The sequence below is a fragment of the Pseudorasbora parva genome, chromosome 17, assembly GCF_024679245.1.
Source record: "Pseudorasbora parva isolate DD20220531a chromosome 17, ASM2467924v1, whole genome shotgun sequence".
Classification (NCBI taxonomy): Eukaryota; Metazoa; Chordata; class Actinopteri; order Cypriniformes; family Gobionidae; genus Pseudorasbora; species Pseudorasbora parva.
The window spans coordinates 39106875-39126790 of NC_090188.1; the positions used below are offsets into that span (position 1 = coordinate 39106875).

Below are 19916 nucleotides of genomic sequence, written 5' to 3' on the forward strand. Positions count from 1 at the left end.
AATCTTATTTGTAAATCAAACAAATGAAACAGGTAAGATTCTCAGATGAGAAGCTCACTACTGAGTTAAAGTACTATTCAACCAGTGTTGAAGTTAATGAGATAATTAAGAGACGATTTAACATTAATGATGAACACCTGATGATAACAATCAGAATCACTGAAAGAAAGAGAAACACGAGAACTACAACTGACTTCAGCCACAGCTTTAGATGAAATCAACTGAAGATAAAAGAAGACATTAAATCTCTGAAGATCTCAGCAGAGGATTAAAAAACTCTACAAACAGCATTACCAGCTTCACACATTACTAACCAGACTGACTTTATTTGTGTAATTTATGTTTTAATGAAAATAATAGTTTTATTTGAAGTCACCATGATGGTGAACAGTGTTTTCTTTAGTTGGGCTCTCGACCCTTGACTCTCCAACATTAGTTTTCTGGCTGCTTTAACTGTGTTTATAAAGCATTATTGTTATGGTATGGAAAGCAAAGCAAAAACATGGCCAGGTGATTTGGCTCATTGTTTATGAGGCTATAATCATTGTCTAGTGATCACTGGTCTTTTTCAGAGTTTAAGGTCCTTATGTGTGTTAATTTTGTTTTATTCATAATAGTGCCCAACTGGCTATTTCATTCTACACTACAGCATGAGTTTCAGCAATGTTGTGGCAATCTAATAATATGCAGAGCTAAAAAAAAAAAATGTGCAAAAGGTTTTAATCTATGGCAATTATTAGACACAAACAGATATCAAGAATCAGTGTATAAATCTCAACAATGGTGACAATCAATGAAAAGCTTCATGCTGCAGTGCATGCTGGGTACCACCGATCAAAACTCTCCCATGGGTCCCAGCATGCATTGCGGCATGAATAAATTATGCATCTGAATTGACAAATTTTCTTTGATTCTTGCTATTTTTTTTATTTTTTACTTTTGCTGTTTTTCTTGTGACGTTTTATAGTAGGTTGTTTCATGTTAAGAGTAGATGTTTATCTGATTTTTGTTTTTGTTTTTTGCTTGTCACCATTGTAGAGATACATACACTGATTCTTGATGTCTGTGTGTGTCTCAATAATGCTGTAGTTTAAAACTTGTTTTATAAACCTGCATATTATTTGATTACGACAACCATACTGGATATCGTACTGTAAACCACATGGCTATTATTACACATATTACACATCACCTTTATAACCAGAGCATTAGAATCTGAATGAGCTCAGTGATTCAACCACTACATGATGATTATATAATCATCATTAAAGAGACAAATCACCTGGCCATGTTTCTTTCTTGGCTTTCCATGCTGTAACAAAACTGCTTCACAAGCACAGTTAAAGCAGCCAGAAAACTAATGTGAAAGAGTTAAGGGTCGAGAACCCAACTAAAGAAAACACTGTTCACCATCATGGTTATCATCAGGTGTTCATCACTAATGCTCAATCATCACATAATTATCTAATTAACATCAACACTGCTTCAATGGTACTTTAACTCAGTAGTAAGCACACACATGAACACCGGGAAGTGTTAATTTAACATGGGCATATTTCTGTGTGCTTTTCCATAATTCTTAACTGTTTAATTTACTTATAACTGGCATATATCAATCACATTCAGTTTATTAATACAATTACACAAATCTTACCTGTTTCATTTATGTATACTTACAAATATGAATCACATTAAGTTTATTAATTTGTTTATGTAAAAAAAATTGAAATCCATTGAAAATTTATATGCAATATAAATACATAAATCTTATGCTTTTTGTTTCCTTTTTTCTTTTAGTCTTTACATTTTTATGTAATACTTACTGGTTTTATATTTATATTTATGTAAAAAACAAAAAACAGTGCCTCCTCTAACCACACCTAATTTTGAATTTCATAGTGTGCATAGTTTCATAATTCTCTGGTAACGGCAGCTGCCAGCGTTTTTTACGGTAAAAAAACGGCAGCTGTGGTTGCCAGAACTTTACCGCAAAAAATACAGCAGTAATGTTTTAGGTGTTACGGGACAGCACCATATAATTTAAAGGTTTATAATGTAATAATTATGGTTAAAAAACATTTATTTTACAGGTTAAAACTGTATAATTTAAAAGTTTATACATTTTATTTTATTTAACAGTAAAATACCGTTAAATGTACAGTTTTTCAAAGTGAAAAAGAACAGGTCATTGTGTAATTAACAGTGAAAAACCATAAATTGACATTCCCAGAATTCCCCACGTGACACTTCGCATTTGATGCTTTTTTTATTGAATTAACTATGTTTCTTCTTAGTTTTTTCTAATCACTTATGTACATTAAGGTTTTATTTTACATCTAATGTTGTTAAATTAATGTTTATTGCATTTTTAAAAAGCCATGTCTGTTACCATGATGGTGTTTGGTGTTTAGTGTTTGTGTGTGCACCTTCTATATGTTAATATTGTCCCTCCAAAAGCTGCTTGATGAGCTTTGATTCATCATGTGATTCTCATCATCAACATCAAGGAACGGGTCAAGTACCCTGGTGTAGGAAGGAATGCAAAAAGACTATTAGTGTAAATGTCCTTCAATTAACTTAAAGCTGGGAGTTTTTAAAAGCCTCAGGAATCTTTTGCAGGTGTTTAGAGTTAATTAGTTGATTCAGATGATAAGGTTAATAGCTCGTTTGGAGAACCTTTTCATGATATGCTTTTTTTTTTTAGATGAGCTGAATGCCAAAATCATCAGTATTAAAACAATAAAAGACCTGAAATATTTCAGTTGGTGTGCAATGAATCTAAAATATATGAAAGTGGAGTTTTTATCATTACATTATGGAAAATAATGAACTTTATCACAATATGCTATTTTTTCGAGAAGGACCTGTATTTGTATGGTCTGCTCCTGGAAAGGCTATAGACCTTCATGCTGATATTTTACCAACAAAGTAGGTAAACTAGGGCTGAACTCGAAACACAACTGAACACAAGAGACAGGGAATACATGTGACAAAAACAGGGCTGGAAACGTTAGTAGGCCAGTTCCCACGCAAAGGTTGTGATCTATAAAAAAAAAACTTGACGGGAGAATGTGTGCACCTTTAAAGGGGTGATGAATTGAGAAATCAACTTTTCCTTGAGCATTTGATATATAAAAAGTCATGGTAATATAAGAATATCCTGTACGTGTTTACGAGCTTACGAAAACTTCCTTGTTAGTCAAAGAAAAGCTTTCATAGTTTTATTACTTATTTTATTACTTATTAGTTATAATGTTTTTGATGTTTTCTAAGACAACAGTATAAAAAAAAGAAAAAAGCCAGTTCATGACACCTTTAAGCAAACTTTGAGCTGTGCGTAGGCACATTCTGGAGACAAAGGGAATTGGCGACACAGATGGTGAGGTCGTGAACTGAAGATAGATTGTAAAAAATAATTAAGAATTAATAAATAATTAATTAAATTGAATGTAGTGCGACTACATGTGATACAGACTAACATGAAATACCCTTTTATTAGAGAACGACAGAACAGTTTTCCAGGCAAATATATGGGATTTCACTCTCATTTGCATGCCGATCAGCATTCATGAGGTGATTTGCATTGACTATTTATGGTTAAAAATGGGCGTGTACAGGGCGGGATATGAGGCTGGTTCACGTACGCACATCTATGGGTGATCTGTGATTTATAAAGGGAACATTGCTTACAGGTGTGCATACGCATGGTTTCATAAATCAGAATATTTTTTGCCGTACGCAATTTTTGGCTTTTGGGTGCACGTAAACTTTTAGTAGGGATCCTAAACACAGTTTTATAAATGAGGCTCTAGAACTTTCACCCATAGAAAACATTAAGCGCATCATGAAGATGCATGCAGACTGTTATAAAAAGAAGAGCCACACAGTGGTAAACATGGCCCTGTCCCAACTTTTTTGAGATGTGTTGATGCCATGAAATTTAAAATGAACTTTTCTCCTTAAAATTATACATTTCATCAGTTTAAACATTTGATATGTCATCTTTTGAATTCTGAATAAATAAATTCAGATAAATAAATATTGAAATTTGAAACTTCCACATCATTGCATTCTGTTTTTATTCAGTAATATGTACAGTGTCCAAACTATATTAATAAAAACTATTAGTAGTTTTTGAAAAATAGCACTGCTAACTGAGCTTATCATCTCAGATGAGTTTGTGAAATAAAAATATTTAATATGACAATTATGCTCATATTAATTATTAGATTATTTTTAAATGCCCATGCACAACCTTTACTTTACAAAATAGTAATGATCCAGGTGGGAACCAAGAAATCGGTTGGGCAAGATTTCTTTTTGTGAGCTAGACCATGTGTATCCAATATCAGAAAGAGACACACACACACACACACACACACACACACACACACACACACACACACACACACACACACACACACACACACACACACACACACACACACACACACACACACACACACACACACACACACACACACACACACACACACACAGATAAAACATGCTGCTGGTGTTAGTGTAAGTGAAGGGATAGTACTTGGATGAATATGATTTCATCTGTTCTTGAAAATGGAGATACATTTCTATTCTAACCTTTAGGGCAACTGCATTTTTGTAGGGTAGATCTCACTGTGAACTTCCACATTTCTATTTGAGAACCTCTGTGAAAATGCATTTATTCATATGTAAATGCTTTTTGTGCTTTTAAAGCCACCTTCATACGTGATCTCCTTATGATATAATATCCATATCACATATTTCATTAACGCATAACACTTTATTTGAAGCCAATGCTTATAATGAATTATCGCTCCATTTATACTTATTTATAAGTATTAGTATTCTATAAACATATTCATAAAGCCCAATTAAGACCTATAGACCTGCATTATAAGAACAGTATATTATAGTTTATTTATATCATTATATAATTTATATTATTTTTGTATATTTATTTATAAGTCATGCATTTGCTCTTTTAATGCACATGCTCATAATACATTATACACTGATTTATAAGTATTAATTAGTCAGTCGTAGACCAGTGTATCGTGACACAGATGAGGGCAGAGGATGAGGTATGGATGTCATAAAGATGCAGCCTGCATTGCTATGATGTTATTACATTATAGGTACAATGATTTTCGTAATTCAGATTTATTAAGTCAATATATTAATATTAATATTAGTACTTGTGTTATTAATGTACATACGTGTTCTTATAAATACTTATCTCTATAAATGCATCATCGAGCTTTAAGTGAAAACATAGGATGCAGTTTCACAAAGCAAATATATACTTATAAATAAGTATAAATATGCCTATAATTCAATATAAGCTTAGGCTTCATAGGAAGTGTTACCCATGTTTCTATTCCAGCATCTATCTAGAAAAATAAATGCATGCAAGATTGACCTTGGAGTGTCACAGAGGTCATGGATGCATCGGTTGATTATCCATCCCCCCACGGGAGCGCAGCCACTGCTCGTTTTAGCCATATTACTCGGAAACCTTTAGTGTGTTTCACTTTTCATCTTGTGCACTGAAACACCCTACAGGTTTCCCTCAATGTCATAAAAGCACTCTCTATATTTGACTTTTGTAACGTTATGTTGGCTGAAGCATCATTAAAAGGGACATTCAAAATACATTGTTTTGCTATTTACAAACATATTACATGTAATAATGTTTTAGGTAGTGAAAGTAAAGCATTTTTGCAGTGTAAAATCCAATTTGTATTCACAGCGTACAGTGGCAAGCCAGTTAAGGACCTGGTACCAATTAGGTAAATATCCATACCTACATTATAAAGCAGCCGTAATTCCTTCTCCAGCACACACACACACACACACACACACACACACACACACACACACACACACACACACACACACACACACACACACACACACACACACACACACACACACACATTATCATACAATGCTTCAAATACAATTTGGCTAGTTAAATTATCTTTTTTGGTGGTGGGGGGGGGGGGGGTCACTGGATGAGTGATGGGAATTTGGGATGGGATGGGAATTTGATGAATATTTCATTTTTTTTTTTTTTTATGGTTTGAAGGATTAAAGAGAGATCCATGGGACAAAGTGAGCCACTCAGAACTGTGTTGGTAACCCCCAGTAGCATGTTGTTGCTGTTGTTTTTATCATTTAATTTAATAATTATTAATAATTCCATGAATTATAGCACATTTTCTTTTTATTTTCTGTTTATACATTTTCTATTATTCATAAATAACATTTAGCCCTTGTTTTATTTCAACAGTTCTTGCATATTACTGCATATACTTGGCCTGTTCGGAGAGGGGGACCTGCCAGTAGCCCTTGGTGAGGTCGAGGGTTGATATGTAGCGCGCCCTCTCCAGGCGGTCCAGCAGCTCATCCACTCGGGGCATTGGGTATCCGTCGAACTCAGAGACTTCATATATATATGAACTGTTAAAATACAATCATTGAAACATTATATGGCATCGCTACAAAAACTAAATCAGATGTGTCTCTTCTAAATTAGAATTAAACTTAATTATTGAATTATTAATTATTTAACTTAATTTTTAATTTTTACTTTTTTATTTTTATTTTTTTATTGTATATTAAAAGTAAATATACACCTTAGGCATATTGAATAAATAATTACATATAAGCTGAAGAATAATAAAGCATTAAAAAGTGATAAAATAAAGAAAATGGTTAATCTGTAGTTTTCTAAATTTAACAGGAATAATTGCATTTCAATGCAACACTAATTGGACACCAATTATTATATAACTTAGGCTACTCCTCTTGAGATATAAACCACCATGCATCATTAAAAGTGAAACCCCAAGCTTACTGTGTAACAATTAAACATGTTGAAGTTTGAATTTCTACAAATATATTCTAGTACAGAATAATAAGGTTGTATCATTTATTATTATCGTCATAGGCCTGACAGCATTGAATAATAAACATGAGTATCCTCTCGAGACATAAGAAGCATGCAGCAAGCACTTGATGGAGTCTATAGGTTCTCTCTGACTTCAAAACGCTTCTCTGTCTTGGTAACTAATTGGTTATAGGCTGAGAGCTGCACATTGCGTCACGACGCAAGTTGTATCCCTCTCCCCCTCTTTCTCTCCCCCTCACTCGAGCGGTGTCAGTCATCCGCGATGCTGGAGAGAGAGCCCGGGTCCGCGCGCAACATGTCCGGGATCAGGGTTAATGACGCCTGCGACGACTGTTCCACATCCCCGCCGCATCTCAACTCCACTCATTCTCATGTTGATGACGACGACGAACTTCTCAAGTACATTTGGAGGGAATATTTGCATCCCAAACAATATGAATGGGTGCTCATAGCTGGATATATCATAGTTTTCCTCGTATCTCTGGTCGGAAACACCTTGGGTAAGTAAGTTTGCAGAGCGCGAGTAACTCAGAAATTGATTTCAAAAGTGTTTTAAAATGTTCTGCAGCTCTGTCCATCTACATTGTTTTGCGCATGGGATCTTTTCCAATTACATTTATATTTACGCTTTTATCCAACGGATGTGTACATTTGATCGGATGTTGCTTTCTCTGGGAATCGAACCCATTGCGTTGCTTGCGCTTGCTTTATTCTTTAAGCTACAAAATCATAAATAAAAATATATAATTTGACTTTTTTGCTTACCGGAATTCAGCACTATTCAATAACATTTAGCTCACATTTTTAAAGTCAGTAATGAAACTAATGAATTATAAAAATGCTATTAATCTGCACTTATTTAAACCATATTTATTCTTGCATTATTTGCAGTTCCTGTCAATTCAATAATATATGCATGCTCATATGCACATATTGAACCACAAATGCATCTGCAACCTGAACATTTTAAGCCTCCAGCTGTCTTTCTTTCTTCTCTTTTATACATGTTTTATCCATAGACCTCTGCCAAAACAAATCAAGTATTTAACTGAATTCTGAATGAAAGACATAATAAATTTAATACTGTGCTTTTAAAATGTTTTGCGTGCCCCAGAGGATGGAGGACTATCCCATTTCACGTTTTTCAAGGAATTTAGAAATACTGCCACTGATCTGGATCCAAGATTATTGGTTAGCTAATTTTGGTGACATGTTAATTGTGGGTCCTTTGAAATGTTACTTGACTTAGAATGCTGTAGTCAGATCTTTCATATGCTATTCTCTTTAAAGGTGCAGTGAGTAGAATATTTTTTTTGTTCCATCAAACAGAATGGCAATCTACCTCAACCAATGAGTTTTGGCCAGAGCTATCTGTTGTCAAACAGGCAGGACGATAAGGCAGGTTTAAAATGACACATTTTACTAGAGTTTTTGCACAATAAAAATGAAATCAATAAAAAAGAATACATTTACTGACCATCATGTTGCTTGAAACCTTTATGCATTTTTCCCGCATCTGTGAAACATCTTTGCGTTGCTCTTTTCCATATAACAATGGCTCATTGGGATCATGACGTTCAAGTCTCAAAGAAAGACAAAAAAAAAAAAAAAACAGAACTGTTTATGATTGTGTTTATATTAATACTCTTTCAGATGTGCACTGAGATTTTTTTTTGAGTGTATTTGACCAATAATAAGCTGGAAAAAGAAGCAAATGTTTGCACTTATATGTCAGAGGAGAATTTATTAAAGGAGTACTTCAGCGCTGGGAAGATGAATCTGTATTTAAACTGGGTCATTAATGTAGTAGAAATGTGAAATTATTTTTTAATTTGGTGCTTTCTAGACTGAGAAAAGACAGAAAATGTATTTTTGTCTCATGGGGATGAAAGACAACAATTCCCAGAATGCTTCGCTGCCCTGTGAGGCCAATCCCAAAGCCACCGCTACTGGATTACTGAATCACTGATCACTTTCCCTCCGCGACCGCGATCATCTTTATAAAATTAGTTCCGTTAGAGAACAGACACTGCAATTAAAAACTGAACGTGTCTGTTCAATATGTGATTCAGCCGCTGAGGGAGACTCACAGCCCAAAACGCTGCAGGATTCACATTGACAGTCATGGATGAGCTCGCGATGAGAGCTGAGGTAAACGCGAGGGCACTCGCGGCATAGATTCATAGCGCATATTCAGTCTGCTGCGTTTTTAGTTCATGCCATTGGAAGCTTAACTTTCATAGGAATTAGTTTGAAAAGTTGAAAGACTTAATTTGCTCTGCTGGCCGCACTCTTTAAACATGAATGCCTGAGACTGCAGCTGCGAGCTGAGTGCTGTGTGATCTCCATCCCCCACGTGCGAGTTGAAAACATGCAGAAATGTCTCCCTCTGCTGGCTGTAGTCTTTAGCCTCTGGCCAATAATTCCTCCAATGGCGCAAATTGACGATATTTGCATCATGGGAGGAATATTTTCAGAAATAAAATGCATAAATCTCTCGTCTCTGGGGGATATGAGGGGGTAAATCACAATCATTTGAATATACTCCAGGGTTTCTACTGATACAAAGCCATATGCTAATCACTGAAGTAACCCTTTAAGGTATGTGTATTCGGTTTAGATGTGAGTGCGAAATCTGCTTGGGTTAGTAGAATTATGTGCAATCCCGCACAAAATTCAGACACTAACACTAACACGCTGTCATGAATAAGAATCCAGCAGAACGCGGGTTTGCCTTGTGCAGAGGTAACCCGGGGTGAATGAGAATATGCGGGTGCGTGTTCGGTCGGAGAGGAGAGTGTGGCTGGTATCAATACTGTAGAAACTGAGTATCGTATCGTTTCATATATTCCAGTATTGATACATATCGAAATACTAGCCACTAATTTTCACTGGCCACAATTTTGAAATTGATACCATTGGGGAAAACGTATTATTTTACAACTATTGCTATTGTTTGTAATAGTGTAAGGGAGCACGGAGCTCCCTTACACTGTTACACACATTTTATTTCTCAACTGTGTACATTCTCTTAAAATGTAGATCGGCTTTTTGACATTATTGGGGGGGGGGGGGGGGGGGGTCTTTGTTATGTAAAGACTCAAGACTAAATGTAATGTAAAGAATTCAATTATTAGAAGAAATAAGTATGCTAATAGAAGTTCCATTTCTAATTGTAGCCTATACAGTTGTGAAGTTATCCATTTATATATATATATAGATTCACCTCATCAAAGTAACTAGTAGGAGTGACTGTGTAACACACCACTGCTGGAATACACACACATTTGTCATGTTGCCGGGTGTTAATGTCAAGCCCTGGGTAATACATATACAAAACATCCAAGCAACACAGGAAAAATTGCAAAAGAAGAAAGCAATACAGGCCATATCATTCGATACATTTCACCTCAAGTCAAGAGTTATGGAAAACAGTAACGTCTCCTCTAGGTCAGTTCGTGAGGGTATTCAAAGAGGAAAGGGTTTCTAAGGCAATGTGCAGCTCATTTCATGCTGAGGGAGCATAAAAAGAGACAGCCGTTTAAATGCAGTCAGGAGACATTTAAATGAATTGGTGTGGTAGATCTAGTAATATAATTGCTGCTGGAGTAGATAGTTTACCTAACAATGTCTCGGCAGTAAACAGTAGCGCATGTTTTTCTCCTGTGGTAAAGAGGACCACCCTAGAGGTTCACATAGAGTCCAATGGGTGAGTGAGCGAGCCTGCACGTGTTAAACAGCATGATGTGCAGAATCCAATTCTCAAGTAGGAATGCAGTTGCAAACATACACAAATATCCCATTGCCTTGCACAGATAGAAATGTGCTTTTCACAATTTTCTTTCTGGCCCCAGATGTGTCACTGACATCAAATATGTTGGTTCTCCTGTGTCTTGTGTTCAAATGTCACTGACGTCAAACTTAAAGGTGCCCTAGAATTAAAAAATTGAATTATCCTTGCCATAGTGAAATATTAAGAGTTCAGTAAATAGACATCACATACGGTGAGTCTAAAAAATCATTGAGAGTCTAAGTAACCCACTGATGTCACATATGGACAACTTTGATGATGTTTTCATTAGCTTCTGGACGAGGACAGCAAGTGTGCATACACTTACATTCAAAGGACAGAAAGGCCTCGGACTAAATCTAAAATATCTTAAACTGTGTTCCGAGAATGAACAGAGGTCTTAGGCCGGAGACACACTGCGAGCGTGGCGTTTCTGCTGTGTGTCAGCCGCGGGGCGGCTGCCTGGCGTTTTCTCTGTCTTTGCACACCAGAAGCGTGTCTGACGCGGCGCTGCTGCTGGTATTGATGTACAGGGAAGCCCTATACTTCATGTTAAAAATAAATATATTGGCTATTGATACAGCAAAGACAACGTCGGCAGTAGCCTATTGGCCATACATATATATGATATTGACGACAAAATAGGCTACACAATATTTTGTTCTGTATTGACAGGTTTAATATTTCAAAATCGATAATTATGTTGTTTTTTATTATTACAATTAGGCCTATCTCTGCATTTATGTTAACCTACACACTTTCAAACATGAAAATGTCATTTATTAATATGTATTTGTGTCAAAATGGCATTTGCTATGCTATTTTGCCTAGAAACGCTTCCAGCACGCTCGCGTGTCGCGTGAAAAATAGGCGTCTCTTCTATTTGAAGCATGCACGCGTTTCCACGTAGGCAGTATGCAAGCTCTAACCGGTTAACATGGAAGCCGAAATAAAAACGGACACGCCACGCAGCCGAGACGCTCACGGCACGCTTGCAGTGTGTCCCCAGCCTTACAGGTGTGGAACGACATTGGGGTGTCATTAATGAAATAAATTTTATTTTTGGGTGAACTAACCCTTTAAACTGGAGAAAGGGGCAATTACAACTGTATTCCTGCAAGCAGTAAGTAGCGATTTTATCCACTTATTGACTGTTTAAACAATTTCTGAGTAAATTGAAAGTTTCTCAGAGAGACAGCATTGTCTAGATGAGGCAAGATGCTAGTACAGTAACAATAGGAAACACCAAGTACCATACAAAACTAAATAGTGTGTCTATTGACAAAGGGTAATATTATTTTGTATTACATAATACAACCGTAGATACTTATGTTGCTTATAGATCGTTCACTCGATCATTCTAGCTAACGTTACCTTCTCCACTATAAGGTAAAACGATCATTTAAAAAAGGCTTCTATTTAATTTGTAAAAAAAAAAAAAAAAAAATATATATATATATATATATATATATATATATATATATATATATATATATATATATATATATATATATATTTTTGAGAACTCAAGTATGATGTTTTTGCATGCTTGTATTTCAGAGTTCATCACAGTCACTGTGTGGCCTACATTGTGACTTACGTTATATAAACATGCAATATCGTTGACACAATCGTTAAAAAAGAGCGTTTGTGCTTGCAGTGGCCAGATTTCAGTTATTTAAATCCCCCAATCAGAGCTTTTCTGTGGAAATAACATACTATCCGGTGTTTTACCTAAACGTGCAATCTGGATGATCTGAAAACACCAATAAACAAGTAGGCTGCATTTTAGCCATCTCCATTTGAGATGTTCTGCTTAAAGTAGTACTTTTAGCGCTGGGAAGATGAATCTGTATTTAAGCTGGGTCATTAATGTAGTAGAAATGTGAAATTATTTTTTAATTTAGTGCTTTCTAGACAGAAAACCTATTTTTGTCTCATGGTGATGAGAAAAACAATTCCCAGAATGCTTCGCTGCCCTACAAGGCCACTCCCAAGGCCACCACTCGTTTACTGAATCACTGATCACTTTCCCACCGCGACCGCGTTTATTTTCGTAAAATCAGTTCAGTTAAGCCTAGTTCAGACTGCACGATTTTCAAACTCGTTGGGTCACTGCTCTTTTCACACTGCATGACTTTGTTTCTGTTTGATAGAATTGTGAATATATCTATTCAAATACTGATATTCTGCTCTATTACTTCTCCCTGAGCCTCCCGCTGTCCTGTATCTCACTCTTGCATTGGCTGTCAGTCATCGCCGATGTAATTTTCAGTCTGAATGCAGTTCACACAGCAGGAGTTTCAATCGCCAACAGCTCCAGATATTTAGCATGGCAAATAACTCACCGGCATCGGCGACTCATCAGCGATTCTCTCTGATCGCGTCTTTGATTATTCCAAATAAGGCAAAAAGTATTACATCCTAGGGGAAATTTATAGGGTTGTAAATGGACCTGTAAAACTATATCTGAACACTTTTTGCCCTTAAATAAGCCACATACCCTCTATGTATAGCCTGATGAGCCAGACCCACATCAAGATGTTTGGTCTGGAAACTCACCATTGACAGGGCTCAATCCAAGGGGCGGGATAAATGGTTGTAGTCTGTAACTCTGCACGCAATTGAATAACGCTACAACCAACCGGAGCAACGGAGGTGAAGCAGAGCTAGTTGATGATTAAAATTTCACTGTATCCGGTCGGCAAAACTCAGAACACATCTTCCCTTTTAAAGAATGTAACTTCCGTGCCGTTCTTTTCTCAGAGAAAATCTTAATTCCAAGTGTTCCAGAGTCGCGATCAAAGCTAATTCGAAAGAATGCCGTTGGCCCATTTCTGTGTTTACTAGTAGCACGCAAGAGCAACTCTGCCGTCATTATGTTAAGCCCCGCCCACCGACTCTATACACGATGTGATTGGCCTGACCAGAGTTTGGCTTTTACAGCTCAGAAGTGTATTGAGAGTTGCTAAATGAGACTCGTGGCAGATTAGATTTGCTGCCACTCGAGTGCGTCTAGATTTCTAGGCTATTCTATGTAGATATCAGAGAACAATTTAACATATTGTGTCAACTCATTCTAGGGCACCTTTAATGCAACATCTCTAATGCAGCCGTACTTCATTTAAGAGCTGCAGTGGAAGGCAATATTTTCAGCAATTGCACTTTCACCACTCCTCAAATAAAGCAATTGTATGATTTAGTTTTCTTCTTTTTTCCCCCTTTTTTGTAGCTTGACAGATCTGTCCATTAGCTAACTGTCAATGTATGCACACATTTACATACAGACGAGTCAGAATCTGCTAATGTGTAATTAAATTTAACAAACTGCAAAAATGTATCGTCATTCATTGAACATTTTAAAGGGGTTGATTATTGATATTTAACTTAAAGGTGGGGTAAGTGTTATTAAAAAAAAAAAAAAAGTTTTACAAAACGGACTCGGGCTGAGTGAAAAAACCTCCCTCTCTCATTTCTCTCTCATCTTAAGTGCAAAGATCCATTGTTATCTGGAAACGCAGCCCTGGACTGCAGGCTGGTCATTTCAGTGCCGGATCCTTCTTCTACGCAGCCACGATGTTGTAATTGATGCAGTATGTGCTCTGGCATTGTCATGTGGAAAAATACAAGGGCTTCACTGAAAGAGATCATACAGGGAGTGCAGAATTATTAGGCAAGTTGTATTTTTGAGGATTAATTTTATTATTGAACAACAACCATGTTCTCAATGAACACAAAAAACTCATTAATATCAAAGCTGAATATTTTTGGAAGTTTTAGTTTTTAGTTTTTAGTTTTAGCTATTTTAGGGGGATATCTGTGTGTGCAGGTGACTATTACTGTGCATAATTATTAGGCAACTTAACAAAAACAAATTTATACCCATTTCAATTATTTATTTTTACCAGTGAAACCAATATAACATCTCAACATTCACAAATATACATTTCTGACATTCAAAAACCAAACAAAAACAAATCAGTGACCAATATAGCCACCTTTCTTTGCAAGGACACTCAAAAGCCTGCTGTCCATGGATTCTGTCAGTGTTTTGATCTGTTCACCATCAACATTGCGTGCAGCAGCAACCACAGCCTCCCAGACACTGTTCAGAGAGGTGTACTGTTTTCCCTCCTTGTAAATCGCACATTTGATGATGGACCACAGGCTCTCAATGGGGTTCAGATCAGGTGAACAAGGAGGCCATATCATTAGATTTTCTTCTTTTATACCCTTTCTTGCCAGCCACGCTCTGGAGTACTTGGACGCGTGTGATGGAGCATTGTCCTGCATGAAAATCATGTTTTTCTTGAAGGATGCAGACTTCTTTCTGTACCACTGCTTGAAGAAGGTGTCTTCCAGAAACTGGCAGTAGGACTGGGAGTTGAGCTTGACTCCATCCTCAACCCGAAAAGGCCCCACAAGCTCATCTTTGATGATACCAGCCCAAACCAGTACTCCACCTCCACCTTGCTGGCGTCTGAGTCGGACTGGAGCTCTCTGCCCTTTACCAATCCAGCCACGGGACCATCCATCTGGCCCATCAAGACTCACTCTCATTTCATCAGTCCATAAAACCTTAGAAAAATCAGTCTTGAGATATTTCTTGGCCCAGTCTTGACGTTTCAGCTTGTGTGTCTTGTTCAGTAGTGGTCGACTTTCTGCCTTTCTTACCTTGGCCATGTCTCTGAGTATTGCACACCTTGTGCTTTTGGGCACTCCAGTGATGTTGCAGCTCTGAAATATGGCCAAACCGGTGGCAAGTGGCATCTTGGCAGCTGCACGCTTGACTTTTCTCAGTTCACGGGAAGTTATTTTGCGCCTTGGTTTTTCCACACGCTTCTTGCGACCCTGTTGACAATTTTGAATGAGACGCTTGATTGTTCGATGATCACGCTTCAGAAGCTTGGCTATTTTAAGACTGCTGCATCCCTCTGCAATATATCTCACTATTTTTGACTTTTCTGAGCCTGTCAAGTCCTTCTTTTGACCCATTTTGCCAAAGGAAAGGAAGTTGCCTAATAATTATGCACACCTGATATAGGGTGTTGATGTCATTAGACCACACCCCTTCTCATTACAGAGATGCACATCACCTAATATGCTTAATTGGCAGGCTTTCCAGCCTATACAGCTTGGAGTAAGACAACATGCATAATGAGGATGATGTGGTCAAAATACTAATTTGCCCAATAATTCTGCACTCCCTGTATTTAGATATGGCTTTTTTTCTTTTTTTTTTACTTATAGAGTTTTAGCCGGTGTAGCAATTTTCGTAGATAGGGCATATTAATAAATAAACAAACAAAAGGAAAGTAACATGGGCAGCCCCTCACAGACAACTGCCTGCACACAAATAATAAAACATAAACAAAACCATAACATAATCTCCAGGCCTGGTCCTCTCTCGTCCTTCACTGGTGTCGCTCGTCCTTATATGCCTCCGAGCTCCCGGAGGTGAAGCTCATTCTCAAGCACGCCCGGTCTCGCTCGCTCCTCCCATGTCTCTCGCTCATCCACCTCACCACAGCCGGCAATGGCGAATGGCACGGTGGATTGTGTTCACCAACTTCCAGTGTCCCAACTTTTTGGGCATCGGGTTTGTAAATATATATACAGGGCTTGACATTAATGCCCGCCGAATGCTGGTAGATTTCAGCTGTGGTGGGTAAGGCAGCCACTCCCCCTAGCCACTTTTGCAGGGTGAATATATTAGGCTTGTTTGAGATGCGCCTTGCCTCGCCTGAAATAAAGGCGAGACTATAGGCTGCTACAATGAGGGGAGGAGTGAAAAAAGTTCAGGCGAGATCAGTTGTGGATATTGCGGGATTCTCACTCGTGCGCTCTGTTGCTGATAAACTGGATGTAATTTAAGTTCTGTTGCTTTTATATGAAAATAAATATTATGAACAAGACACCCACATTTTTTGTTATTTATTTCCATTCGAAAGACCTGTTTATCAAGCATTTTTACTTTAATTAAATACATGTTTTTATATATTTTTATTAATAAGACAACAATCACATAACCAACAGAGAGATCGCACTCTCCGAGAGTTTGAGAATATCCACACCTAATTTAGACTATACACATAAAAACATGATATCAGAGTTTTAAAATCAAATATTTAAAAAAAAGAACCATACATCACGGTTGTTTAAACCAATAAGCATTAAGCTGTGTCGTCAGCAAGTCGTTTCCCATCATGCTTTTGCTCCGCGCAGTCGATGGAGAGCAACTGCGCTCGACTACAGAATCCGACACATCCGCCTGGCCATCGCGAGAGATTTTTAACATATGTCAGCATGATGTCAGAGGAAGGCGGACTGCCCTCGCACACATTTCTAACCGGCATGCATCTCGCGCTGATCACCGGTGATCGGTTCTGCGCAGATTTTGCTCATCTCAAACAAGCCTAATTTCAGTCAAATTAAGTGCCAAACCCATTGTATCACAAAATTACAATTCAATTACAATTTGTTATTAATTAACTTGCAGTTAGTGAAGGCGGGATAGGCAGAATCACGTTAAATGATACACAACAGAAGCTCTCTCTCTCTCTCTCTCTCTCTCTCTCTCTCTCTCTCTCTCTCTCTCTCTCTCTGTCGCACATGCAATCATTTCTCTTTGCGCCAGAATAGTCAAATACACGCGCACACAGATGTCAAATGTCCATGCTGTGGAGTATCTCATGAACACAGTCAGTTATGGCTTAAGTGTACGGTAAACAGGTGGGTAATAACTGGATGTGTCAGAATATTACGTCAATGCATCCAGCAGCCCAATAAATAAAATACCTGTCTGTCATTAATGTTAATCAAACAACTAAAGATGTTAAATAAATGTACACATATTAAATAAACCTACTGTATCTGAAACCAGCACACGCTGAAGTTTGTTCACTAACCCAGTAAAGTTTTTCAGTTGAACTGGCATTTTTCAAGCAATGTGAAGTATTTCCCTCATATGTAATGTACGTTATCGTCTCTGACAGAGAGCATGTTGAAGCCACTCAAGCCATCATTTTCTCTCTCTTCTCAGAAAGCAATGATGCATTCAAACATCCAGTAGTTTGAGTTTTTCAGGTAATCCGTCACTCGCTGTTCTTCTGCTTCTCGTAAACACTATGAGTTAATGTTTTAATTATAATATTCCAAATGACAGCCAAGCCTGAGTTTTTGAAGGACGTGATAATATGCATGAGGATATATATATATATATATATATATTTTACAGAATGAAGTTACTCAAAGACTGGCATGTCTGGCTTGTCAAAAATGTTTCAATCAGCTGTTGCAAATTTGTTGACTTTTTAAAATCAAGATATGTTTTTATTAGGAAAGGATTGATTTTGATGTACAAAGGAGTCTTTATTGTCTCTTATAACAAAACTCTTTAATTTAAAACCATTAAAAGGCAGATCCTGTTGTAAATAATAGTGAAAAATCACTTTTAAAAAGTGTTACATCATTATCCCTTAGCAGATTTTGACTCATACCTCTAAACATGTTAAGCATTTTGCAAGATTTACACATTTCGATTAATAGTAAATTAATAGTAAAATAGAAAAAGAAATGTGTAAATCTTAGAAAAAAAGAACTTTGGAAAAAGCACTGTACTCTCAGAAAAAAGGTAGCAAAGCTTTCACTTGGGCAGTACCTTTTTAAAAGGCACACTTTTTTGTACCTAAAGTGTACATATTGGTACTTAAAAGTACAAACCTGTATCTTAAAAGGTACTGCCCTGGTGACAGCTTTTATAGCTTTTTTTTCTGATAGTATATGGGTTTGGAATTATGTGTGTTGGTTCATTAATGACAGATTTTTTTTAGGGATTAGCTGTTCTTTTACATTGTTCTATCCCTATGGTATATCAATTTAATGTGCTATCAGATACACTGTAATACAATATGAAAATAGCTTTGATACAGCCATTCCCACAGGTTATTACTTTGATAAATGCAAGATGATATCAGATCAGAAATATTCTGTTATTAAATAAATTATTAAATTAAATGGAAAGTACTACATTATTCAAATGCAATCACTAGGAATGGCTATGTTAAGTGGAGAAGACAAATATGGTCTTGACAGGTCAAAGGCAATTTTCTTTACATTCTGAAGTGCTCTACTGTGAAAAAATGGTTTTAATAAAGTCAAAATTTTTTGAATTTAATATGACTGAATTAATATGTCAAGCTACACCAATAACAAAGGACAATTTATTCATAAATGTGATGAAGGTGGAACCAATAAAAGTCATTTGCATTTTTTTTTGTTTAAATTAATGATTCATTAATTAACACACATACACACATAATTGTTGAATTTTGTTGACATTTCTTACCAGTCTTTAAAAACCACACGGGGCACAAGAAAATCATGAAAACAATAATCTCCAAATTAAAAAAATATATATATTTTTAATACCAATGAATGGTCAGATTATGCTCACTGATTTAGAGTATCACCAGCCAAAACTGAACCAATCAGAATGTCTCATGCAATAATAGTTTGATTAGATGAGTAATGTGTGATATCTAGATCTAGTATAGTTACATACATAATGAGTCTTGGTAACACCCAAATGAACAGATTTTATTAATGCTTCCATGCTGAAGCAACCTAAATATATAAATGTATGCCAACAAAAAACAAATGTAATGGGTTAAATGAGAATTGCTTTCTTTTTTCTTTACAATGCATGTAAAATTGGAGTGTCAGCATTATGTCCAGATCTATGATTGATTCTACTGATAATTCCATTATGACAGGCAAATTAAAAAGCAATTAGCTTAATGACTATACGGGCGATTTGATCATTGGGCTTTAAACAGTAGTTCTTCTAATTCCCTTCCTTCTCTTTAAGGATTACTTCTATATCATCTTATAGCAATTGTGCAATTATGCAATACTCTGTCAGGTGGGAGTTTCTGTCACAGAGCAACTGCATAGCTTTGATGAGTGTCACTTTTTTCCTTGGACGTGCATAGATGTGCTGTGGGGGTTTTCTTCAAACAACCAGAGCAAGAATGGTCATGTGATGAGCACATGAAACAAGCGGAAAGACAGAAATAGGGCCAGGCCGACTACCACTGCAAAGATGCTTTGAAAATGTCCTACGTACGATAACAGTACCTCTACTCAGACGCTAAATCAAAGCGTGTTCATGCACCAACTGGAAAACCATAAACCACTAGGGAAAGTCCC

The 19916-nt window shown here is 36.7% G+C and overlaps 1 protein-coding gene across 1 annotated transcript in view; it reads left to right on the forward strand.

Moving 5' to 3' along the window:
- The first annotated feature begins 7145 nt into the window (after positions 1-7145).
- The window catches only part of hcrtr2 (hypocretin (orexin) receptor 2), a 125490-nt gene continuing 112719 nt past the window's right edge, over positions 7146-19916 (forward strand). Inside the window, exon 1 of the mRNA XM_067421915.1 lies at positions 7146-7416. Coding sequence (XP_067278016.1) covers positions 7179-7416 — 238 coding nt within the window. The 5' untranslated portion in view covers positions 7146-7178. The remainder of the gene's footprint in view (positions 7417-19916) is intronic.